At 36.1% G+C, this 26,829-nt stretch overlaps 3 protein-coding genes and 1 pseudogene across 4 annotated transcripts; 2 read left to right on the forward strand and 2 right to left on the reverse strand.

Moving 5' to 3' along the window:
* Window positions 1-1,345: 1,345 nt before the first annotated feature.
* LOC117636882 lies at window positions 1,346-3,153 on the forward strand (annotated as a pseudogene).
* Window positions 3,154-7,063: 3,910 nt separating this feature from the next.
* Window positions 7,064-12,818, reverse strand: LOC117637960 (chaperone protein dnaJ 10). Of its 2 annotated transcripts, XM_034373029.1 has the most exons (11): window positions 12,059-12,818; window positions 11,855-11,988; window positions 11,257-11,316; window positions 10,914-10,996; window positions 10,259-10,412; window positions 9,652-9,781; window positions 8,553-8,711; window positions 8,259-8,437; window positions 8,043-8,123; window positions 7,611-7,751; window positions 7,064-7,515 (listed from the first exon to the last, which is right to left on the reverse strand). In XM_034373029.1, the coding sequence occupies exons 2-11, from the start codon at window positions 11,939-11,941 to the stop codon at window positions 7,435-7,437; spliced, it is 1,155 nt and encodes a 384-aa protein (XP_034228920.1). In that variant the 5' UTR covers window positions 11,942-11,988; window positions 12,059-12,818; the 3' UTR covers window positions 7,064-7,434. The 2 variants fall into 2 exon arrangements, with proteins under 2 accessions (XP_034228920.1, XP_034228919.1); XM_034373028.1 differs by having other exon boundaries at window positions 11,855-12,818.
* A 1,006-nt stretch (window positions 12,819-13,824) lies between these two features.
* On the reverse strand, window positions 13,825-25,809 carry LOC117636884 (probable protein phosphatase 2C 11). Its single transcript, XM_034371597.1, has 15 exons — window positions 25,519-25,809; window positions 25,357-25,425; window positions 24,943-25,008; window positions 24,698-24,819; window positions 24,074-24,202; window positions 23,577-23,684; window positions 19,530-19,780; window positions 18,326-18,468; window positions 17,960-18,058; window positions 17,686-17,844; window positions 17,297-17,383; window positions 15,988-16,079; window positions 15,808-15,879; window positions 14,380-14,529; window positions 13,825-14,246 (listed from the first exon to the last, which is right to left on the reverse strand). Exons 1-14 carry the CDS (start codon window positions 25,661-25,663, stop codon window positions 14,398-14,400), a joined length of 1,674 nt encoding a protein of 557 aa, XP_034227488.1. The 5' UTR covers window positions 25,664-25,809; the 3' UTR covers window positions 13,825-14,246; window positions 14,380-14,397.
* Window positions 20,536-22,938, forward strand: LOC117637961. Its single transcript, XM_034373030.1, has 4 exons — window positions 20,536-20,692; window positions 21,064-21,373; window positions 21,627-21,748; window positions 22,449-22,938. Exons 2-4 carry the CDS (start codon window positions 21,118-21,120, stop codon window positions 22,611-22,613), a joined length of 543 nt encoding a protein of 180 aa, XP_034228921.1. The 5' UTR covers window positions 20,536-20,692; window positions 21,064-21,117; the 3' UTR covers window positions 22,614-22,938.
* Window positions 25,810-26,829: the final 1,020 nt, after the last annotated feature.

Genomic DNA, 26,829 nt, shown 5'->3' on the forward strand with positions numbered 1-26,829 from the left:
GAATAGTATTTGCCCTTTGCCATGGCAACGGGTGGAAACACACATTGCTTTTTGCAAGGGCAGCCACTATTCACGTGAATAGTAGCCGCCCTAGTCTCCTCCTTGCCATGGCAAATGGCAAATGGGTGGTGTTGCTCTTAGAAGTTCAAATTTATAGATATGAAGTTGGCCCTTTGTTTAAAACTGATAAAAATTTCTTAGTATTTACACCTTTTTTGTTTATTGTGTGTGTGTATGGAATTTGTTTAGAAGTTTTCATAACTTGCTATCGTTATTTTTTTGTAATCGTCGGGCCAAACAATGGAGAAAGCTATATGATTCACACCAACAGTCATGAGTCATCCCACGTGCTGTTACTGTGTGCAAAAACGTTGATATTTATGATTTTAGTAATCGTTCAATCATGATCTCTCAATTTCTTGATACTTACCTCAGACCAATCATAGTTTGCTTTTTTTGCCTTTGGTTTTGCCATGATACCTCTGCCAAAAGGTATGAATCAAAATTCAGTTGAAACATTTTAAAATGACTGATAAACAGATTATCACTGTTTTTCCTTAGTAATTTGTGTATGTTTAAAAATTACCTGCAGTCATGTCGCCCTTCTCTTGAAGAAATATTTTCTATTTCCTTTGCTTGTTATCCAAAATGACTATGAAGAAGTACATTGATATTTAAAACATATCATTATTTGGATTACTTGCCAAAAAGAAAAGAAGGAAAGCCTCCACCAACTGTAGTAGGCTTTCCGCCTTGTTTTAATCCCTTGACGTCAGACCTGTGACTGTAGTTGACCAACCAGGAAATAAGTCAGAGCCAGAAGCAGATGGAAATGTGCATGCTCTTGCAGAGTAACAACTCATAAAGCAATAGGCTATGTCTTCTTTTTCATTGCTTCTGAGACCTTTGGATAGTCCAGCATAGTTACTTTACCAGTAAACCAGTGTATTCTTTTGGAAGACCTCTGTTATATATTTTTGTAGATACAAGGGATATTGGGGGAGAGATAGACCTCAAGTGCAAGTGTAAATGTTCTTAACCATTGAGCTACAATTCCCTTGCACTACGTTATATTTAAGAATTGAGTGTTAGATAAAACTTTGGAAGCAGGCCATCTCATAGAATTTGCTATTTTATTTTTTAAATATAAGTTCTTTGTCCTTTGCACTCTTTCATTCTGCATATTGTGTCAGAAAAATTACTTCATGTTGTTCTTCTATTAAATATATTTTCATTGTTTATTATTTTTTTCTTATCCAAAATGAATGAAGAATTGCATTGATAATTAAAGCTTATCACTCGTATTACTTGTTCAAAGAGAACGGAACACTAATCATCTAAAGTTCTATTTTAGGGGAATGAAGATCTTATCATTGTTCATGATGCTCTTGATTATGTGGACTGCCGCTTATCCCTTGCAGTGAGTTACTTTCTTATTACCCAAATAGCCAACTCCAGCTATCTCACTCATATTTCCTTTAATAGCTTTCAAATATCCGTTGTTTTTTCAGATTCCAAAATATGGGATTTTTGAGAATATAAATTCACTGAAGGATTTAGCACAAATGCCTCAATGGACTGAAGAGAAACCTCTGCAAGTTGCTACTGGCTTCACCTATGTACGCAATGTGTTTAAGATTTTTTCACTGTATTATTCATCACTTTCCATTTTGGGAATAAGTTTCTTTTGTTATCTTATTGGAAATAAGGGTTCTGTTTGGATTTAATTTCTCTTTTGTCTTCTGCTGCAGCTGGGTCCGAAATTTATGAAAGAAAATGGACTGAACCATGTGAGCTTTTCAACTGCCGATGGAGCACTCGAGGCAGCTCCCGCGGTAAGAATATGCTTTGTCAGAGTAAAAGTTGGTGGGGTTGCTTGAACTTATGAGGAGCACTGCCTGCTGTCTGAATGTAGTTGCATTGCTCCCAGCGTAATATAAAGCATGATGCATATTTCCCAGTATATGTATCATGATTAACGATATCTTCAATTTATTGTTTCCTGATTCCTTTCAAGGAGAAACATAGGCTATTGGTTTTTATCGTCTAGTTTTCGTTTCAAAGTATTTTGTTTCAAATAATTTTATGTATCAATATGTAACCTATAGGTTGTCTCATTCAACGTTATACTAGTCCAGAACTCTGCTGGATTCTAGCTGCTGCAGTTAATATTATGATATTTCTTGAAGAGATTAAATTCATGCTTAAGTTCTAGATGGCCATACATTCAAATGACTCTTTTGTTAGCTAGTTGTTTCATGGGGATGGTCTTCAATCTTTTGTACAATCTAGTTTGATGTGGTGTTGTTGACCTTGGCATTTGAAGCTAGGGTTTTTTTTTTTTTTACTTATCAATAAAAGTAGAAAATAATTAATTGCCACCTGTCTCTCTTTTGAATTTAGATGTGGATAGCTGATGCAATTTTGGACCTTGTGAGTAGTGGGACCACACTGAAAGAAAACAACTTGAAAGAGATCGAGGGGGGAGTTGTGTTGTGAAGCCAGGTAAGGTTCTTGCTTTATGGCTCATCTTACCTAGCATGTGATCTTGTAGGTTTAAGCATGCTACTTAGAAGGAGCTTGTTCAACTGCCTGCTCTTTCGATATCTTGTCTTATGCTTGTAATTAGTTTTTCTTTAGGCAGTTCTTGTTGCAAGCAAGAGATCGTTGATCCAAAGGAAAAGTGCACTGGACACGACACATGAGATTCTTGAAAGATTGGAGGCGCATCTAAGGGCTGAGGGTCAGTTCACGGTGCGTATCTGAAAACCTATTTTTGTACCTTCAGGATTTTTTCCCCGTAGTTTTTAAATTTTCTTTTCATGCATGCATAACAGGTAACTGCAAATATGAGAGGAAGTAGTGCAGAGGAAGTGGCTGAGCGTGTCTTGAGCCAGCCATCATTATCATGTTTGCAGGTGAGGTTTGAAATGAAGCATCACTCTCTAACCATGAAACTTAAGTTCAAGTTGCAGTATACGCTAATAACTGGTCTTTTATGGTGATATACTGCTGACCCTTTTTTCACTTTGAAGAGTTTCTAAATAATCTAAATGGTAACACATGTAGGGACCCACCATAAGTCCAGTTTTTTGCAAACGTGATGGGCAAATTGCTTCTGATTACTATGCCATAGTCATGTGCAACAACTGAGAGTGGTGAGCCATGATAATATATTATAAGCATTGTTCAATGTTATGTAAAATGAATCCTCGCTTCTCAGATGCTATGAGAGTGCTTGTTCTGTTGACCAGCACCCTCACATTCATGCAGCGAAATTCTTCTGGCTTATGTAAAAGAAACAATTAAATAATAAGTCAGAGGATAGCAGTTGGACTGTTCAATCAGAGGCTTAGTTTCGTCATAGGGTTTAGTCCTCTCTAGTTTGTTTATTTTGTGCGCAACAAAATGCTCTTGTTTGGTTGGTTAATTGACAGACATGACATGCCACCTAGATATATAAGCAGCCAACTCTGCCCTTTGCTTGTTTCACGATGACAAAGGAACATTGGTTTGAACTGATTTCTAGTTTTCAGTTGGTCATTTTTTAAATATGCTGGAACAATGGTTCTACATTAGAACTGGTTTAAACCTTGGATGTGGAGTTTCTCTGCAGATGTCATTGTGCCTGCCTCTTGTACACAAAGGCGTATTTTTTTATTATTAAATTTTGAATCTAGGGCCATGTTTCATTTAAGATTTTCCTTTCCTTGGATACTGGGGTTTAATCTCCTATAATTTGGTGCAGATTGGAGGCAACGGGGTTCTAGTTTCCTCTTTGACCTACATTTTTGATGAAGAAACTCCGAGATGGCGCGAACTCCTCTCAGCACTTGGCCTCCAGTTCTCTCTTTGTGGTCGATGCTGTGCAAGGTTTGTTATATTTTTGTAGGTGTGCCAATATTTAAGAGTTTGACGAGCAAGCCCATCTAGATACCTGCAATGGGTTAGAGGTTGGAAAAGGTGTACTTAAATTAGGACTTAAACATTGAAATTCTTGTACTCTCTCTCTTTATGTTTGAATTGAAAACTTGGCATGTAATCAGAGTGGTGGTGTAAGACGATTTTTGCTAGTTGTATGCAATTTTACTTTTTCCTCTGTTTCCTTGGTTCGGTTAAATTTTGCAATTGTTTATGATGCAAGGTCGAATAGGTACCCGAGATGGATGCAAATCATTTGCTATACTAATCATCTAGTGTGCTAAGTAATATCGCACTGATGAGTTAGTGTGATTTCACTGATTTGGACTCTATGTGCACTTCAATAATATGTTTGTGATTTTTTTGTTATACCATTTTCTTATGTCATATGCATTTGCCCTCTTTTATTCTTTTGGGGTTGCAAGTGGTAGCTTAAACTTATGGAGAGGGTAATCAAATTCGGATGAAAGGGGTGGGTACATTGTCCTGGCCAAGCGGAACCCACATTTGCGTACATTGTAATTCTCAAGTCAAGACCTTTCAACTTCTGAATCTCTGATCAATTTTCTTTTTATAAACACCCTTTGGGAGAAACAAAAGTGCTTCGTATATCCTCCTTTCGCCATTAAATCCAAATAAAAAAGAAGAGGAGTTTACTGCTTTTACTCATTTCTTTCAATGACATTAGAGGTTCACGGACACAAAATTCCAGATATGTAAATTTTTGGAGCTCTATATACTATCTTCTATTCACAAGGTCACAAACAGTTCTTTTCTTTCCTTAAACCCCACAAGTCTGAAATTTTGTGTTAACTTTTGTTTTGAGTTTTTGTGAGGTTAAATTAGAAAATAAATGGTCTTGTATGGTTAAATTAAAAAATAAATAAATATAGTGAATTTGGCTCAACTCAAAATGTGTTTATGCTAGTTGTGCCAAGTGTATTAAAAAAGAAAGTATAGAAATTTCATGTCATTTGTCTTTGTTTCATTTTTCTGGATGGCAAGGGAGCTTATGAATTATGATAAAGATATGTAAATTTTTTGAACATAAAACATATCTTATCGATACAAGTGGATAATTAATGAGCATGAGAGAAAACATTATTTATAAGATAAACATATAGCCCTAGTTTCAAGATATAACAAAAATGAAGATGAAAAATACAAGACTTGTTAAGTAACAATTTCGTATGTGCATGTTTACCAAACTACTATAAACTTGGAGTTAACCAAGTGAGTTTGGTCAGTACTGACAACTTAACACTTGGAAAGGGTCGCTGAATTCTCCTAGAATCTAGGTAGAATACACCAATCTCACGAGATGCATATGTTTCTAAAGAATGTAACCTCCATATGTTGTTTGTTGCAAAATAAATGCAATTTCCGTCAAATCCTTGGATATTACTAGCTGGATGCAGGGACACGCATTCAGCATCAGAGCAAAAGAATAGTTGGTCGTCCCCCAAACATTGTACCCTATCAAAGTTGTCATTCTCTTGGTCAAGCTTGTATACTCTAAATTCACTTGTCCTCAAATATGGTTTAGAGCCAAATGCATCTTCGGAAGCAATATCGACGCGGCGAAATTCACCATTATTAACTCCTTCATCTTGATCATCGTTATTGTTATCTTCCTCCTCTTCCTCATCATCAGTCTCTTCTTCCTCATCATCCTCATCATCAGTCTCATCCTCATCATCAATCTCTTCCTCGTCCTCGTCCTCATCATCCTCATCATCAGTCTCTTCCTCATCCTCATCATCAATCTCTTCCTCGTCCTCGTCCTCGTCCTCATCCTCATCCTCATCATCCTCATCATCGGCCTCTTCCTCATCATCAATCTCTTCCTCATCCTTGTCCTCGTCCTCATCCTCATCATCAGTCCCTTCCTCCTCATTCTCGTCCTCCTCCTCGACATCACCATCCCTTCTTAAAAAGCAATCTAGTATTTGATGGATCACGAAGACTTCATTATTTGTTGCTGATTGTAACAAATGAGAGGCGTACATTCCTTTCAACAAGATCTGGAAGTCATCACAATACTCAATGCTTGGATTTAAATCCCTTGTGCTTTCTGTTTTGTCATAGACCAATTTAATTTTCACTGTATCATCTCCGAAGTTTAAGCTGTGAGACGCAACAACGATGCCATTCTTACTAAGACTACCCGAAAAAACCAAGGCGTATAGCATGCCGGAAGAAGAAAACAATAATTTAGCAAGATATTCGTTTTCATCTAATACATGGAAGACACTCCATGTTTTGTCTCCAGGTCTGCATAAACCCAACGTCAACTCATCAAAAACTGCTGCAACAATACAGTTGTTTGATTTAACATCCGCCGTAGATAACGCGAATGAATTACAGAAAAGCAATGCACCGCCACGTTTCGACTTGTTTGTGTTTACAAACTTATGGAAAGATGGAATTGTTCTCAAAGATGGAAGTTGGTATTGGTCTCTTGAAATTGGGTTTACGAGATACAGTTTGGAGTTTAATACTTTTTCTTTGATCATAACCAACCATCCTTTAGAACAACCACAAACCCGCCCTCCTCGAACCGGCTTAGGTAGCATCAATGTGTGAAACTTGATATCTGAGACACTGGAAAAACTCAAGTACTTATTGGAAGCCTGAGGGAGCAGTAACCAAGGCAGTTGTGGAGCATTAGAAAAGTCTCTTCGCATAGCAAGAGAGTTCCAAGACTTGCAGATGATTCTTAAGCGTATACGCTCTCTTAAATTCAAGTGCTTTAAAATAATCTCCATGATATCGTCAGGCACTGTCTGCCACCCCATATTATTGCAGCAACTGGTCCTTTGGCTTCTGTACTCTTTGTTTTGCTCTCTCTTGCCTCCTTTTTTGCATTGAGCTTGCTTTCCTTTGAACCAACAGAAGAGACTCTCAGTCTTCATCTCTCTCGGGTTAATTTGTTTATGAAATTGAAAATCCCAACCAATAATATATATAGTCAAGTCAATAATAGGAGATTGATGGGGAGATGAAGTCTACTTGGTATTGTATTTAAATGAAAACAGCATCTTTGCAAGTAAGTGGAATCCATTCAGAAATATAATTGTAATAAAATAAAAATATAATTAGACAAATCGCAATCCGTTCAGAAATCTAATTCTAACAAAACTGACCAAGTGATAATCATGCTTATATTTCTCACATCTGTTTACAAGATATATTCGCCCTCGTCCACGCGGAAGACTCTAAAGAGAGTCTGAAACTGAAGAGAAAGCTTTGTTGTTGCGATTACATATATATATATCACTGTAAAAATTGAACATATTTGAAAATGGAACTGTTCCACAATAATGAGGGCAATGAATAAATACATTTTGACACACGACACTGGCTTGCGCCATTCTCTAGCATGAATATAACAAAATCCTCGATTTACCACGACAGCTTTCACCCTCTGTTATAACTTATATATATGCTTTGCCATCTCACGTACGCTTGTCAACTTTTCCTTCTTTTACATATAATCTCATGCATTGCATATCATTTGCTTTTGTAAACAATCTCTTCGTCATCAACATCAAATGCTGGATTGCAAAGGCACCTGAAGAGCCTGCCAATACCCTGCCAGGGAAGAAGGCAAAGGAACACATCAGCTACATTAACCGGTTAGCGTGATTTGGTATATTTCATTAGGTGTTTAGAATCTTATAACATGCCTGAGTGAGAAAAGGAGTTCTATATGAAAGTGGTCGTGGCGAATCCTCTTCAGAACTGCTATCGGAACTGCTCCCGTCGTCGTCTGTGTCAGCCGAACTTTTCCTTCTTGAAGTTCCACCATTTCGTGTCTGCTTTTCCTCCTAAAACCAGAAAAATTTGTATCTAGTGTCAGCAGGTCATCACTTAAAAAGATTTGTTTTCATGCTTTGATTCTCCTTTTGTTTACACGGTTACCAAAGCACAAAAATAAGAGGGAGCAATGTAAATGGGACTGAATGATGTGTGAAAATCGTCATCCAAAATTAATGAGTACTATAATGGGCATGCAGAACCTTTGCATTCAAGTTTATACTCAAGATGAAGAATGCGCCAAAATGCAATAAACAAGAAATGCTCCTCTACAAGATTTTGCATAAATCGTAACTACACACCTGAAATATCCTTCCAAGGTGTTTGAGCGCCAGAGCACGAGCTTTAAGTTCATCTTTTCTAACGTTATTTTCCCGTAGAACCTGAAACCATATTTTGGAATCATGAGAAGGATCTCCAGTTATCTGACAGGTGTCAAAATGCATTGCAGGAGATGGAAAAGCAAAACCAGTTTCATGAAAAGAAAGGTTTTCTGTTGATTGTAAGAAATCTCTAACCATTTGACAAACATGCATGAGAGTTACTTCAATGTCCACCACATTCAATTTCCACAATGAGTTCAAAAGTGTGTCTTTGTTTAAGCGTATATGTGATTCAACATCATTTTCAGGGCCGCTTCCATCCATTTTAAATTGCCGACGGATTTCTTCTTGAAGTTGGAGCAACTGAAAAGCACCTGAATTCATTTTTTTCAAGATATAATTAGATTAAAAGAGGAATTAAATTTCCCTGTAGAAAACACGACATTAAGACTGAATGAGGGGCAGAGTCCTGGATGATTATATGCAAACCTTTTGCAGCAGTCATCTGTGACTTCCAGAAATGTCCCTTATTCCGTACCCACTCAGCCAAAAATGGTACTCCCAGGAATATGGTTTTCTTTCCAAGCTCTTGTGCTGCTTGTCTCGAATATACATAGCCAATAGTGTGTAGCATTTCAATTCCAAAGGCTGCAATTGAGAAAGAGTAGAAAGTTTAGCATGCACAAGTAGTGACAGGCTAATGCATCATTAATTTTTTCATGAAACTTACAAAGTCCACGCTACTATATATTATCACAATTACATAAATTTGTGAAGCCAAAGAACAGATGGGGTGTCATATGAGAAAATACAAGTCAATAATTTATGCCTACAAGAATCAAAGTCCGTTGTATTTGACAAAGCATACAAAATTTTAAGTCCTATCAGTTTCAGTAACTCATCCCTTAGTTGTCATAAAAATTAGGTTCGATATATGATTATTAGGAGCTAGAAGCTGTCATTAAAGTTCCTAGCACAACTGTGTCCTCAAGGATTTATTGATGTTTTCTGATATTTGACATTAGAGTGTCGTCAAGAAGAATAAATAAGACACGGTTTCTTTTTAATTTATCAGTTAAAACTTTACCAGTATATCAACTTCAACTCAAGCACTTAAATTGCTAACATATATCAGGCAGAACAGCTTAAACATAATCAAAGTAAATGAAGCTGCAAGATCAACTACTATGAAGTGCATTACTTTAAAAACATCATGTGAAGATATATCGATAATCTTTAAGTTCATCTTATACATTATGCTGATATCAAGCATGAAGCAGATTACAGAATACTCAAAAGAAAAGACGGAGAGAATTTCAAGAAATTCCCTGTACTATATGTGACCTATTTTTGATAGATTTTAAATCTTTGGTAATTCCAGAAGATAACTGAAGTTGTAAACCATGAGTAATCTTTCAATTTAGGTGGTATAAATCTTTTGAGCTATGAGTATGGTCACAGCATTTGAAGTGATACAAAGTTCTTGTGCAAATTTTAAAACACTTAGACTTTCTATGTGCAACATTTGTCCCATGGGTTCATTAATGGTTACTGAAATCATAAACAGGCCAGATGCAAATTAGTTGACCTGCATCAGAAAGTCGTCCAGCTTCAGATTCAGCATGCTGTAAGAATCCCTCTTTGTCACCTTGAACATATTGTTTAAGAAAATCCTTGAGTGATTTTGCTAGCTTTTCTTCTCTTTCTTTCTGGACAGCCTGCAAAAAATAAATCCATACTATGGATGCTGTTATAGGTTAAAGGAAATGAACCAAGTGGATAAAAATTCGAGGAAACGATGATATCAAGTTAAAGTCACACCTAGGTAATCTCAATGGTTACATTGAATAGAAGTAGACGCTGAGACATGAAAATCTGAAAATCTGAAAAGCAGCAAATGTGCTCTAGCGGACTACCACAATACCTAAAAGATTGTCTGAAAGATACTTAGACTTATTTAAAACATAAGAGAAATGGTCAACCAATTCAGACTGAGTCTCCTTATGGGAGCAGAAGTTCTGCAACCCTACCGCCCCACCCTGTGTAATTTTATGAGTATGTATTGTGAGCCTGTGACTGCAGAAGCCAGACCTTTATATTCCATTTTATTCACGAACATGAGCACAATGAACAACATGCCTCGCTAAAGAGAAAGATACAGGTATTTAATCTAATGAGTTCTGGAATTTACTTGCCTTCAATTTATCATGCACTTTTTCAGGGCTGTCACCTTCACCAGCTAATTGAGAAGAGGCCATTGATGCTACAGCTAGATGTCCTATGTAGTCCTCAAATAATTCACTTCCGAAAAGAAAAGCAAAGACAGCTGTGGGGTCAAGCATGGTTTCCCTTCAAAGAAAAACACTGACTTATTAGGATATCAGGAAAAAATATTCTAAGAACAAGATTAATGCACAACTTAAATTCATAACGATATAACAACAATACTATCAACTTGCGTTGCACATAGACAAATCAAATAGGGTATAGAGAAAGTTTCCAAACAACAAAGTCTTTCACAACTATGGATTTTTTTCCCTACAACTATGGATTTTTTTCCCTACAAGTGCGTTAGAATTTTACATTATGCAAAGGTAAGTTGGTCTAGTAGAATGTCAGAAATCAAATTCATGAAATGAAGCCAAAATTTATGTCAAGAATGTGTTTAGATGACTAATGGCAAGGCAGAAGGATTGGGAGCAGTATAATTTATCTGCAGTTATATCATAATTCATTTTCTTTATATGAGAAAGATCTCAAGTAACAAAAGCTGTAATAGGATGACCTCGATATCTACGTATGTGTGTGCGCATACGAGCATAAGCAAATGTCAAATATAAGTATTTGTACCTAGATATGCAATACTTTCCATTTCGATCATATGCATCTCTTTGCACTGGATCACTCAAAACTTGATAAGCTTCACCTAGTACCTGGTAACAAGAAGATTTTTTATTAAACCTCAAGGTAAGAGAACAACCACACAAGTATGTGTCAACAAGATAAATATCATAGCGCCTACGTCTTCATGAAAACTTATATGCAGCAACCCATCTCCAGATATTTTATAAATAAATAAAAAACAAAATGACAGAGCAAGGCTCCATTTGATTCATAAGAGGACTGAAACTTTCTTTACCTCGAAAACCGATAAACAAAAGATAAAAAGAAGGATTAGAAGTAGTGGACATGCCTGAAATCTTTCAGCAGCCTGAGGATCATTTGGATTTTTGTCCGGATGAACTTGCCTTGCCTGCACCAATATTAGCCTCTCCATATCAGATACTTGAATTTTCAAACACAGAAAAGTTTACTAGTATATAGAAAAGTTCAGAATACAAAGTTGCATTAGTTCACCAAGATTTGAACAAAATAAATCATAAACCCCTGCATGATAGTAAGAAATATGGTAAAGATGACTGTATGAGTAATCAAAGAACACTAGGTGATTCAGGTCCCTTAACAATTTAACAATTAATTATTCATACTTTTCTGAAACTCAATCAAATCCCATTCTCCAATTCTCAATCTTTAATGTTTCCAATTGGACCCAAAAAAACAAAACAAAAGGTAACCAGTCAATCAGGATCTACCACCAAGATATATTTATTATATTTCAATTTATTCATTCTATATGGGATCGTACCAATGCACCAAAAAACAACTGAAAGATGATCAGCACTTAAAAGAAACTATACAAATAAAAATAAAAAACCAAATGCAAAACTATTAATAAATGTAAAACATATCAAAGTTATCAAATTAAGAAAATTAGATATCAAAGAATGAACCTTAATATAATAAGCCTTGCGAATTTCTTCCTCAGAAGCTGAGGGACTGACGCTGAGGACATCATAGAACTCAGTTTCCTTCACCATTCTTGCTAAATTAGTTGCTTTTGACTGAAGAATCTCCCAGAGCTCAGCTGAATGTGAAAATTAAGCTCACAAAAAGAAGAGAGAGATTGGTGTGGACTGAGTGAGTTGCAGACTTACCTTTCCAGTTCCACAGAGGAATAAACAAAGGCTTGAAAACCACTTTTTCGCGGGAGCACAACAGTTCTCCCTTTTTTAAGTGTCCCCATGGTGGCGCTTATTATGACGGGGGATAGGCATCTGCATACTTTTTCTATTATATCATGTGGCTTTTCACTTGTAGTAGTCTTGAACTTAGATTCGATTTGTATTTTGATCCTTAATTTTGTAAAATAGTTTGTTTTGAACTCCACTTTCATTATCAGTGTTGATCCTTTTTTACCTCTAAAACATGACATAAAATTCAACAAATCTCGATCAACACTGCTAATAAAAGTGGAATTTCGAGACTACAACAATCATTTTGCGAATTGGAGAACCAAAATACAAATCATGTCCTTAAGTTCACGAATTTGAAGTGACAATATTTTCAACTGCTTTCCAATTTTTAAGTTCCAGAAATGTCACTGTCTCACTGGGTTGGGTTCTTTGCTGGTGTGGGTCCGTGAGTGAGGCCAGGTTCTGCTTTGATCCGGGCTTTTTCACATGGGCCCAAATGGTGTTTTGATTGAGTTTAGGACCCTACTTACTTTTCCATGTGCCTTTAAAATCTAACTCCCCATGAAGGGGAGATTCTACCATATCCTCTTAACAATTTGACATGCTCTATCTGCTTCTTTTGTTTTTAAATCACTCATAATTGAAGTGTTTACTATGAATTCAACGATTCTCTTTTGTTTTTGTACTATATTGTTAAACCATGAATTATGGAGGAGATGAATAATTGTAAACATTTGGAAACTAACACTTCAAAAACATTGTTTTGTTATTTTTTAAATTAAAATTTTAAATTTCAAAAATAATAAGAGGTGGGCATTAGGCAACCTTCACGATAGAGGAACCTCAAAATTCTGTACTGACATTTCTTTTGTTTGTAATGTTTCCATACGGTTTTAGAAATATAAAATCAAAGCTTATAGAGTATAAAGTTTGATATTTAGAGTTTATATTGAAAAAATAACCAAAATAAAATGTAGAACACCTTACATAAAAGGCCAATAACAAAGCCTTTACTGTTTGAGGGACACCGTGCAATCATACGACTACTCCACGATGCTACTTCGCTTAACTTTTTCTTTTCATATCTCGATATGAGAAAGACTTGCATGTAACAGATGTATATACATTTTACAAGTTCATCACTCGTTACTTGTTAGATCACTCGAAAGTAAATACTAATTAAATCTGAACTCGTAATGAAATAAAACATCAGCATCTGAATTGATGGGAAAAAGAGCTATGTTTGAAAATGGAGGTTACCTTTGTGGACTTGGGTGAATGTTAGCTTAGACCAATCTAAACTACCAAAGGAATTGAAGAAAATGGTTCGGATGGACGTGACAAACTACCATGCTATTTCACTCGCTTAATTCTGCCTAACAATAATGAAAATTTGAAGCTCTCATATTTCATGGGCATTTTGATTTTCTTGTGTTTCAAGTCGGTTTGCTGAACTCTTGGCTGTTTCCTTTTTGCATATATTAAGTGAACCAAATGCTAGCGGCAATTTAAGCCAAGAAACTCATAGATTCTAATTTTGGAAGGGGAAAGAACAGCAATCACATCACATTTCACAACCAACGCAGACAAGCTTCCTATCCTTATCATAGGTAACAAACATTTCCTCGGTTCAATTCAACATCAACTCTTTTGGCCATCAATTTAAATCAAGGTCAACCATTGGATTGGATGCAAGTATTAGACTAATCATGTCACCTGATCAGCAATTAGACTAATCATCTGTCAAATACCCGTCAAACTAAACCAAAAAGCAGCATGAAATGCTCCGACTTCGGTATGTACCAGGTCAAGCACCTGTATGAACTCGTATCATTTGTCAATCCTCAATAACCAGTCCTTGAAGACGGATACAAAACACACAGAGGTTTTTCCTTCTTTTGGATGTGGCCATTTGAAAGGCATCCAAGCTTTCATTTTCACAACAAAAAGAAATCAAATTCAAAACTACATTGAAGCAACAAATGACAATTCACTATGGGTTGTGGTGACAGTGAGGAGTACAGGACTTACAACTTGAAAACTGAGCTGTCAGCCCAATACGCTAATTAGTTAAAGACAATTTCAGGAAACTATTGCCTCAATAGTCTTTCCACATTGCTTGGACGCCGTTTTAATAAGTAAGCTGAAACTGCAAAATCAAAATGCTTACCAACTAGTAATGAAATTCCATGTGTGTGTATATGTGGTACGCATGCATGCATGTGCATGTGTTGCCATATAAATCTACACACATATACACATACCATTAACTCAACATTTACCTTGGAATATTAACGAGTCTACTCTGAAATAGCAAATTGGACAACAACACAAGTTATGTTGTCTGAGCTACCGCGTGCAAAAGCCTCTTGGATGAGCTTTCTAGACGCTTCTTCTGCGTCTGCTATGTCCTGCACTAAAGCCACAGCATCCTGGATATAGAAGAGACTACACTTTAAGATTTTAAGAAATTCCATAAAAATGGACGAACAGAGCAAGGGATCTGAGATATAGAGAAGATAGTCTTAACTTCAAATTTTGGTGCATAGAAAGTGGATTCACGAGTTTGAAATGCTAGCAAAACTCAAAGTTCTAAGCAGTAAAATATACATCCTTCAACAACAAAGTTGAAGGGTTTGGCACACAAATTTGATTTATAATTTTAGTTTAGTTTTCTATTTCTTAGATTTCAACATTTTAGTTTGAGTTCCAATGTTTGCAGGCTCTTGCACACAGGTTTCTTGCACAAAATGTTTGGTTTTGATGGATGAGAATTCAATAGCTCATGATAATTTTGTGGAGACCACCACAAGAGGTACATATCAATCTCATGTCCTCCACCCAGCATGGGTGGTAAGAAGAGGAAGTTATCTAGGCAACCATTAACCATATAGATCATTGAAATTGAAAATTGTGATCCCAGTGTACCTAGATGTAAGTGTAATTCTTGTGGCAAGGATTATTTATAATCCAAGGAAGTGTAAGGCATACATGTAGAATGGGAACCCAGTAGCAATTAAGTCCCTCAAAATAGATTCCCAGACCAATCCACAACCTGGAACTGTTATATCTTTCTCTAGAATGGTGGAGTTACAATGGAAGAGCTTACTGACCACTTAAGTATTATGCACAAGATCTTAGTTTCTAAGCTAAGTACCTTTTTCCAGCTTTAAGGGCTAATCAAATCACATGATATGATGCACGCTTTAGTTATACACAACTCGCATTTGTACCAGTAATTATGCGAGAACAAATCATGGTACATGATAAGATCTGTACCATTCCAAATGGCTGGCTAGATCATCTAGTCATCATCACAAGACGCCTAGGGTTGCAATCATAGTAACCAATAATGCCCCACAGTAAGACATCAACAACCACATAATGCCAACTTTTAAAGGCAATTTAATAGAAAATACATCATCAATCAGTATTGGTTCCACCAAGACAATTTCCTAGGAGGGGAAATTAGGTTGGCATTGCATGAAATAGCTGTTCTCAAGGATCTGAGTGACTCACTTGCAGTTGATATACACCATACACAGAAGAGAAAAATTACACTTTTAGTAACTAAGCCAAATGATAGATATGGCGACAGTCACATGCTGCACATACTAAGACCCATAGTATCTCTTTCAAAAGTTTAAGACGACAAATTCAAAAATTTCCTTATCTAAGAGCAGTGTAATTCATTCAATACATGCACTCACCTTATTTGATATGACATTCCAAAGTCCATCGCTTGCAATAATTATAAAGTCTACTCCTTCAATTTCTTCTTCCTAAGCATAAGAGTGAAAGATAAGCATATGAACAGATACACACACATAGAGGTATATGCGTAAACACAGAGACAGAAAGTGAGTAGCAAGCTTATGATTTCAGATTACCTGAATTTCTGGCTCTGCAACAACAAATGGTTTCAGTACTTTGTCTCCAAATGCACGGGAAACGGCAAGAACACCTCCAACCCGCCATGTTCCTGGCAAGTTTAACAATACAAAGCATAAGTTTGGGATTGAAATTGTTTCCAGACTTATGCACAGGTCATCCGGGAACACTGATGTTAAAGAACATAAAAAAAAGTATCTGATCTGGATTTTACAGAGATAGATAGAATGATTCTGGATCCATCAGTGTGTATAACCGATAGTTAGGATAATTCTGTATTACTCACTGTTATGTTTTCATTATAGATAATTATATAGTTAACAAATTAGGATGGAAAAAGGTAAAGTAATCACATAGTATAATCTGGCACACATAGATAAGGGGAGCAACATACAGAGAAACTTGCATCAAAGGACGGAAGTTGGGAAAAATTAACTAGGCTGCTCTTGGGCACATATGATATTTGTTAAAGTTGGGAGCATCTAATCCAAAACCAATAGGCAATGGGATTAGAGGCCAAGATATTATATATTTTCATGCAAGGCTATGGATTCTTGATGTGAGATTCTCTATTCTCTAGATGCCCCTGGCGTGACTGAACCAAACACACGGATCAATATTGGGTGACCTGAGCATATGTGACAGTTAGGCCTAACAAGTGGATTTCCAGCACTGATACCATGTTGAAGTTAAAGCATCAACCCGAAACCAATTGGCTATGGGTGGAGACGCCCAAGATATTATATTTAGTCATGCAAGGCTATGAACTCGTGACAAGAGATTCTATATTCTCAACAATATTAGTACAATTACAGGGAGATCATCTTAGCCTGCAGTCCCACAGCTGAACAATATTCTTTTCTGAACCTAAATAAGAGAACATTTCTGTCAGATATTTCATTAGTTTGTTGATAGTACTACAAGATAGAAGGTGACTGATATAATCCCAAAAAGGGAGCAAAGGATGGGAATGAGTAAAAAGCTCTATCTGTAAAAGAAAATCCACCATTCGAATGGCTTGGTTTTGGCAGCTTTTTTCTAATTTTTTATAATTGTTTATCATGCATGTGTTATTACTATATCAGGTGATACACTTGAGTCATAAAGAGTTATTAAAAAATCAACTTCACTTATGGCAATCCAGAAAAAATATATACAAATATAAGTTACTGATTGAAGTTCTAGTCATTGTAATTAATGCCATAATCAACAGGTGCCACAAATATTGGGAAAATGCAGCCTTACCACTATAAAAGTATACATCACATAGACCAATTGAAACCATACACTCAAGAAAATGTAGCTTACCTGCCCAAATAATGAAACCTCCAGCCTCTTCAATTCTTTGGCGTTCGTCAGATCTATCAGGTTTATGATCAATGGACAAGGGAATAGCTACAGTGAAACACAATATATGATGTCACAACTATTTAGTAGAAAAGAAAAAGAAAAAGTTATTTGCATATACTTTGATTAAAAAGGAAAAAAACAAAAACTAGTATGTTAACTTAATGTATCCTGACAAGGCTCGTCCTTAACTTATTGAGTCATTAAAAGTACAGAATATGACAAGGACATTAACCAAACTAAGCTTTTTTGTTCAGTAATTTTTGTTATTGCCCTGAATTTTTTTGCGTTATACAGTTTATAGCTCTTATAACCCCGTAAGTCCCACCCTTAGCAGAGAAGACAGTAACCTGAACCAGCTCTGCAGCCGACTACTCTTGAATCACCAACATTTGCAACAAAAAGCCGATCACCTAATAGCAACGCGGTTGATGCAGTTGAGCCAGCATCTCTCTGATAACCCTTCTCCTCATTAAGGTAATCAACATCTGTCTGTTTAAATACTTCAACTGCAGTCATAAACACAGATCTGCCTCATGCCTCATGATCACAGGGAAGAAAGTTTAACATGAAACAATGAATTCAATGGGTAAACAGAAGGAAAAGAAATAGCTCACTTCATACCAATAGCTGCCTTTGTGTCTTTGATAAAATTTGGGTGGCTACTCAAATTTTTGAAAAGGTTCTTTTTTAGATACTCTGCAGTCCTTGAACCTCCATGACCTGAAGAAATGAGCACAAAATCATCAACGCAGAAGAAGAGAGAGAGAGTAAGACAAAGAGGGAGGGGGGGGTGTTAAGCAACCATCTATATTCTTCCTAACTTTATTTTTCGTCATTAGTATACATTAACCATCAAGATGGACAACCTAGACAAAGGGAACATGTGAAGAAGCAGAAATAAAACACTATCAGCCTATAGTTTCTGACACTCTGAGCCTGATGAGAGAACATGCTACAAGGGATAGGTGATAGAAACTTGTATTGTACCATCAAAAACACCGAAAAATGCAACCATCTGGCCATCGACGTCAGATATATTTGCCTCAAAATAATCCTCCATCGAAGGCCTTTTACCCTTGAAACTGGAAAATCCATAGCTGAACCTTGCATTACGGCTCCCAGTGAGAAAGCTAACAGAAAAAGAGAAGAAAAACAATTAGGTTGTCCACATAACACATGAAAATTACAATTATCAGGATTTTGATACCAAATACACTGCAGAATGGCTCCTTTAGCAAAGGCTGATGAAATATCTTGTGTAACTATAATATCACCCATCCAAGTCATATTTCAAGTTAAAACAATACTTTGAAACTGTGAAAGCACAACAAACATTACGAAAACAGAATCACATGTTTGAGTCAAAGATCATACTAACATATAACTCAATCCCAACCAAAATATAAAGAACCTCAGCATTTTCCTTATGTGATCACTTTGACTAAGCTGAACAACATATCGAGCACGGAATTGGTGCATATTTTAATTTATTTAGATTGATGTATGTTCAAATAGCTCCACTGAAACAAGGTTAAATGTAAGGGAAATTGCATGATAGCCATAATCAACTACTCAAGAGCGAACTCATTGGCCGTGTGTGCCTAAGTACTACCTAGTGCAAGCCGCAGGTCCAACCATCCCTAACCAAAGTCACAAAACTTTTAAACTCCGAGGTTTGAAACTAACTTCTTCTCTTTTCAATGTTGTTCAACAACTTCAAAGATTGCACTGAATTTCAAACAGCAAGAAAATAACTCAATTATAATCTTCATTTCCATTCATCAGCTGACAATCTTTGTAGAGGAATTATCAAACATTAACAGGTTATCAGGAGACAAAAGTGGAATTTAAAGAGTGTTAAAACATTAAAAAGAATTTTTTTGAAACCCAATGGAAACACCCTCTTGGGTTCGAAAGAAAGAATCCCCAAGATTTATCAAAAGATCTTAAACAAATTAAACCAATAAGAACAACCACAACCATATTACTCAATCCTCAGTCAGTCACAAGAAACACCTCAACTGATCAAAAGGAAACCACATAGATATGTTTTCAGAGACAGGAAGCGATCCCAGTAAAAACAAAGAGTGACCCATCAAAAACAACCAAGCAATTATGAAAAATAAATAAATAAATTTTATAAACAAAAATAGTAAGAATCGGGTTTATGAAAAATGAGAAGGAACCTCACCTGATCCCACCACCGCTTTCAAGGGCATTTGGATCCTTGGAGAACATGAGAGGCTCTGCTTTTGCTGATGCAGCAGCAGCAGCTGGTGGTGGCGGTGGTTGTGGTGGGGCCTCTTCAAGGACAGCCTCAGAAGAGGCTGCTGCAGAGGCAGTGGTGCTTGTGGTGGTATCAGAGTCTCGTGTAGTTGTGTTCATGATGTTGCCATGTTTTCTTTTGGTTGTGTTGTTTTTTGCATATAAAAAAGAGGGGTGGTTTTACAAAGACTGAAGAAAAAAAAGTGATGAATCTGATGACTTACCATTACCGAGGGGAATTTTATTGCCACACCCACCCGATTGCTGAAAACCACCCACATATTGTCAGATTTTTTTTTTTTTTTTTTTGGGTAAAAGAAAATTATTGTTTTCAGTCTGACTATTTTCACTCTTATTTAATTGTCTCATACCTACCCACACATGCTGAAAAGGAAATTTTGTTAAATATAAAATTGTTATATTTCATTTCATATAACTATTAGTTTTATAAATTGTGTAAATGCATGTTTTGGAAAATGAAAACCCTATAAAAATGATATAACTTTATACTATAATAGTGGTTTTGTTTTGACTTCTCTCCTCACTTTAGCTCAAATAAAATCAAACAGTTTAACAATTAATTAATTTAATTGTGATTTAAAGGTGAAATCAATTCAAACCGAACCGTACGCCTAAATGAAATGGGCCCTAAATATTTTTTTTTTTCCCGCTTGATAAAGAGAATTCCAACTTTATATGTCTTACAAATTTTCGTGCCAAGTTTAAAGGTGATTGACATATTGATTAATTATTGTGATAATCTTGGCACCCCCTTTTTATAGGTGTGAGTGGTAGTAGAGGTGTGTGGAATGTGAGATTTTTAGTGCCAAAATCATCACCTTTGTATACCGAACCAGATTTAATTCCTCAGACCAGAAAGAATGCGAATTTAATCCAGCCCACTACATTTTAGCCCAGTCCGCAAAATGGTGGACCCGATCCATTGGGCCCCAATTTTTGCTCTGCTCTGCTTCATCTCTCCGTTCTCTCTCTCACTCTCAGCCATTTCGCTCTCAACGTACCCAACACTGGCTGCGGGAAAGCGAAGGCAATAGCTTTAAACACACAGAGGGTTTCACGTTCTTGCAGGTAACGGAATCTTTCCGTTTTTGCAAACATTATTGCTGGAAGTGTAGAAATTCAGCTTAAATCAATAGTTTTTTTTTTTTTTTTTTTTTCTGTTTTTGTTTTTTAAATTTATTTCATCTGGGTTTGTGTATTGTTGTGTGAGTTTTTCAATTTGATTCACTTGGCATGTGCTTTAACAGGAAATTTTTTATTTTCACTACTGAATGTATGAATGTATGAACAAAATCATACTGGGTTCTTGATTTATGGGTATTTGAATTATCATGGCATTGACGTAATATCGGGTGGCTTTTGATTCATATGTGATTTCTAATAGGTTATAAGTTGAGGGTTTTTGTTTAAACTTGCTAAAATGAATAACTTGATTTCAGATAATTAAAAATACTCATCACAGCTTCATCAACACTTGAAATCAAACAAAAGAGATGGTATTTGGAGCCCTAAGGTCCATTGTGCGGCCTTTATCCCGGACCCTAATATCCCGCACCTCGAATTGCTCCTTAACCTCATTTGCTGCCAGTTCTGTGTGCCCAAAACCTGAGACCCGCTTCCTTTCTGGTGGCCAAGCTCCGTGGTCTTTTCTGATTTCGAATCATTTCCACAGCTTGACAGATACTCGTTTCCCAAAGCGGCGACCCAGCCTCAAGTCTCGTCGAAAAAGGGCCAGCATAAGACCTCCAGGTAGCTTCTTCATCCTAAACCTGACTCTCCTAATTTGAGGTGAACTCTTATTAACTAATTACCTCTTGGATATGATTGCACAGTTGGAAATTACATGTTTGGTTTTTGAGGAAAGAAAAAACCGAGTCTTAGCCATCAAGTGCTGCCAATGCTTAATTTTTTAATTTACATTTAGGGTTTGGGAAATAGTTTAGTTAGATATTTGGTTTCAATAAAAAAATTCATGATATTATTCATTATTATTTGAATGCAGGACCATATGCTGGGATTCAGTGTGCTCCTGGAGAACCGATAGTTCCTAGTAGACCCAATGAAGGAAGTGTGAAGAGGAGGAATGAGAAGAAGCGCCTGAGGCTGCGCCGTGCATTTATATTGGTGTGTATTTTGTGAACTCTTTTATTCGTCTCTCTATTATGTTTCTGTTGTCTGTAATGGTTTAGATATACTAGGGTGTTTTACGAAAATAGAAATCTAAGTACATTGTCATGAAGATAACTGGGAACTTATTCTTATCTTCTTTGTTTGGGAATTTTATTTTATTTTATTATTTTATATTTCAGTTACAAACTGTGTCATGTCTTACTCAGAAAATGCTCAGTTTTCCTGTTAAAGCTTACCATAGAGAGGACTTTGTTTGTTTCACAATAATAATTCAGAAATTGCTCGTTCTTTACAATCAATTTAGATGGGGTAGTTGGATGAGGAATCCTATATACAGTAGAATGAATTAGGTAATTCAACGCTATAAAAATCAGTAACACATACTTGAGCTATATTCAGTGATGCAAATATTCATATATTTGAGATGATTTTGCTTGAAAAAACAAATCAAAATTGTCCAAATCTCCTGCTCCCTTTGTCTTGGATGATACAGTTCTCTAGCTGGTCTTATAATTTTAGTCTTACACGGTTTGGAATCATTTTGGCCTGGAACAATCCTTAGGTTGGGATGGAATTTAATTCCTCCTCCTGCTTGCCTAAAATACAAAATTTTAACTTGAACTTCAGTCCTTATTGAAATCCCTTTTGTAGATATGCTTTTCCTCTAATATGGACTACTTTTGAGGTTGTGCAGTCAGAAAAGAAGAAAAGAAAGGCTTTAGTGCAGGAGGCTAAAAGGAAGAAGAATATAAAGAGAATTGAGAACAAAATGGCTGCTGTGGCAAGGGAAAGAGCATGGGCTGAGAGACTGACTGAGCTGCAGCGACTGGAGGAAGAGAAGCGAAAGTCCATGGCTTGATGACTAGATAACATTATGGTGGAACCTTGTTTGCAGATTTTAATGCTGCTATTAGCTCTCTGTTACCATTGAACATTCAACCTAGTTTCTTCAGGCTCGTTGGTTCCATTTTATCTGTTTGTTCGGTTTATGGCGTTTTGCTTTCTCCAATCATACAGAGGATGGCCATTTTGGCGAATAGTTTTGTTGTAGTCTTGTAAACTTGGTTTTGAATTCTAGCTTGCAAGGTTGAGAAAGTAGAGACGACATTGCGCCACCATATAAGTAACTACTGGTTTTCATTAGGTCTTATTCTTTTGATGAGATACGGATGCAGTTTCCTTCACCCTATCGTTTGTTGTTTTCTGATTTCGATTACTGATGCATCACGCCGACCAAATATAACAACGAGTCCTGAGTAATTGTCCTCAAACAACAAATTGTTGGTTTACAAGCCACTTCCGTGGCATGGATACGTGTAATAACTTGGTCTACAATTTCACTTTAAAGAGCAGTTTGCTGCTCTCTAGGAATATAACATTGCATGTCTCCGATGGATCGGTGTATCAAATTATCAGTTGATATTACCATACGGCGCAGGTAAAACTCACTCACTTTCCAGGCTGCTATGCTATGTACAAAACGTAGTTGATCACATTTAAAATAGGAGAATCAGGAATCATTACTATAACCCAGAAGTACTTGTTTGGTCAAGCTTCACATTCAAATTCAGAAAGAGGTAACTGAAACAAATAAGGAAAAGAAGAAGACAACAATCGGAAACCCTGAAATCTCAGCTCTGGAAATTATAAATATATAATTGTCGGGTTAAATCACACCAAATATCACCCCAAATATCACCGTATCACAGTTCCGTTAAATTTGATGATGATACACGAGAATTTCGAATCAGCCTTGGTAAAAAGAAGACAAATGGGTAATATGCCAACATATGTTGAAATCTCCAAAATCCAATCACCATTAGCAACAGCCACTTGTTGATGCAGCATCAGATTCAGCAGGTTTTTGTTTGAAAATGTTCTTTTTCACACCTGCTGAGCCCTCGGTCAGGAGACTTGGTGTTTCCAATATCTGCATCAAATGGTACAATAACATCATCACACATTCACAAGAGAAAACATCCAACTGAACCAAAAAGATAAGTTGGCCTGCCAGACTATCATAATGCAATCATCAAACATCCAAGTTGACATTGATCTATGGATAGTAACTTTAATATGAAAAATGTCTTGTAAACACAAACCAACTTCAACACTATCAAAGCCATTAAGAGAAATGAAGCATTATGAAATTATGGTGACAACAATCATTTCCAAAGTACCCAGTGCCCATAAATTATGGTAGCAAATCTAGAAAACAAACCATTATCTGAACCAGTACCATCCCAGAGAACCCATATAGAAGACATCTCATAATCATAAGTAATTTAGAAAAAAGAGGGAAGCCACCATTTTGCATACCTTTAAGACAAGCTCCTCAAAGCATTGCTCAACATTTACTCGAGCTTTTGCACTACACTCAAGGAAAAGGCATCCATACTCCCTTGCAAAGTCCATCCCCTCTTTTTTACTGACAGTCCTTTCACTTTCCTGGGGGGGGAAAAAAAGATAACCTGAATATGGATTCTTGATGATGAATACATGAATAAAACTTGTCTGTCTTAGCAATGATCGCAAGCTTGAATTAGATTGCTTTTAGTTTCTATTTATCAGAATTACAACTCAGGAAATAATTACACTTAGTTATTTATATAGCTATGGTAGGCTTTTAATTGTCATATTGGCTATACAAATAATTGCAATAGATTTGGGGACCTCTGGCAGATTGATTAGAAAATGAAAAGGTCAAGATCGAGGAAATCCTACTTTTCCCTTCTTTTCTAATGATTCAAGACTTCTAAGTGTCTAATGATTCAAGACTTCTAAGTGTCTAATGAGCGCGCGAGAGAGAATGGATAACTTCTAAACCAAATCAACGCCAACTATCCGATCCAAAAAATAAAATATACAACACCAACTAGGCCCTAGAACCTTGGTGCAATACTTAATGAAATAATCAACAACTGAATGTGAGAGAGTACAAACCTTATCGACTTTGTTTCCAACAAGCATCTTGATGCAATCTTGATTTGTGGAGTACAGGTCAATTTCTTTAGCCCATATATCAGACAAATTCGTAAATGTTTCTCTTCGCGTCACATCATACACTGCACCAGATCAACAAATAAGTACAAAGTCCCATAGATTCTCAAACAACAGCTAACCTATAAACAATATAGTTAACAAGTGAAAAAATGTGTGCTGGATAAACACGAAAGAGACAAACATACCCAATATTATCCCTTGAGCTCCTCTGTAATATGAACTAGTAAGAGTTCTAAACCTTTCCTGTCCAGCTGCATTATGAACAATACTTTTTATGTCAGTGAATTTGTGTGAAACTTGCCAACAATATCAAATTGAAAAACTTCTGCACCATCAAACCCAGTAATCCATTTTCTGATGACAAATAAGTAATCATATACAAGGAAACACCAAATACCAAAAAATCGAAAGGTTGTAGAAACCATATAACCACCAAAATAGTAAGAACTGATCATCCACTTGGAAAATGTGTTGGGTAATCTAAAAAATGGTATGTGATCAAGCAATTCATAATTTTAATTGAAGAACTTCACAATGTTGCACAATAAACTTAATCTCCATACAAAGGTGAAAAAGTACTATATAACACAACTCATTACCTGTGTCCCAGATTGCAAGCTTCAACTTTTTACCACCAAGAGTAACATGTTTTATCTTAAAATCCACACCTACAAAAACAAAATATAAAATGCAAAATTACAAAAAGAAAAAAAAATACAAATAAGAGTTTAAAAAACAAAATTTAAGGAAGGATAAGTCACCAATAGTAGGAGAGAGATCCTCAAAGGTATCGGAAGTGAAACTCAAGAGGAGGGTGCTCTTTCCAACCCCAGAGTCCCCAATCAGCAACAGCTTGAACAAGTATTCGAACTCCGCTTCGCGAGACGACGTCGTTGCCGACTCCATCAAAATCAAATTCGAAAACGAAAACCCTACAAATCGTACAACGATTGGCCTGACCGAAGCTCTTTGGAAAAGAAAGTAAAGGAGGAGTAGTTGTTGCAGAGAAGAAGAAAAAGAAAGAAGGCTCTGAAGTCTTCTTAGAAGAAAGAAAGTGTGATTGCTTATTCGGTGGATTAAGGCATTTAAACTGCTACCGACATTACCAGCCGTTGGATCACCACGTGGTGTGACATTGACGCAACGTGGTAGCTTCTTCTTTCCGTAACGTGTTTGATTGAGTGAAATGTTCATATGCCCTGCTGTAACTCTGTATCGCTTTAAAATAAACGGAGGGAAATTTTGTCGACAGGGTCGCGTTCTATTGAGGGATAACAGTATACTAAATTTGCACACATTACACAGATGCTATGACTTGAATTCAGAATTTTGTACCACTATACTAGTAGGTCCTTTGCAAAAAAAAAAAAAAAAAAAAAAAAGTAAGATAAATTCAGGCCAAAAGAAAGTAGAATACATTTTTTTAAATTTTTTTTTATAACATACAAGGGAGTGTAAATAGACAGAAAAAATGAGAACGTACAATTTCTAATAAAGAGATTATAAATAGATAAAAAAATTAGTGAGAAAATCAGTTCCTTTGAAAATGCAATAATAGACTTGAAAATATAAATATTATATTTCATAAAATTAGGAAATAAATTGTACAAAGTAAATAATGGTGTTCTATGAAAAATGTGTGGCATAATGTTTAGCCCCTCAAGTTGACAATAATTGCGATTTCAAACTAAAATAATATTTTATTCATAAAAACTCAAATATTATATTTTTGAACTGATATTCTGTATTACTGCGAATCTTATGGAATGATGGTCGAAGGATTGACATTGCACCTTATACAAAGTGATTAAAGAATACTAAGGTAGTACGACAACGTGGTATATATATATATATATGAAGTCGAGTGACACTGCAACGTTTTAAACATGAGGTTTTAAATTGCAATTGGTGTCAAACTTGAGGGACTAAATATACCATTTTTTATGGGGTGTTGATTTTTTCACTCCATTTTTTGTCCTCTTACCCTCCCTTTAAATAATAATAATAATAATAATTTTTACTATAACATACAATTTCCAATAAGAGAATATAAGTGGACAAAATATGAGTGA

Source organism: Prunus dulcis, chromosome 8 (genome assembly GCF_902201215.1).
Source record: "Prunus dulcis chromosome 8, ALMONDv2, whole genome shotgun sequence".
Taxonomy (NCBI): domain Eukaryota; kingdom Viridiplantae; phylum Streptophyta; class Magnoliopsida; order Rosales; family Rosaceae; genus Prunus; species Prunus dulcis.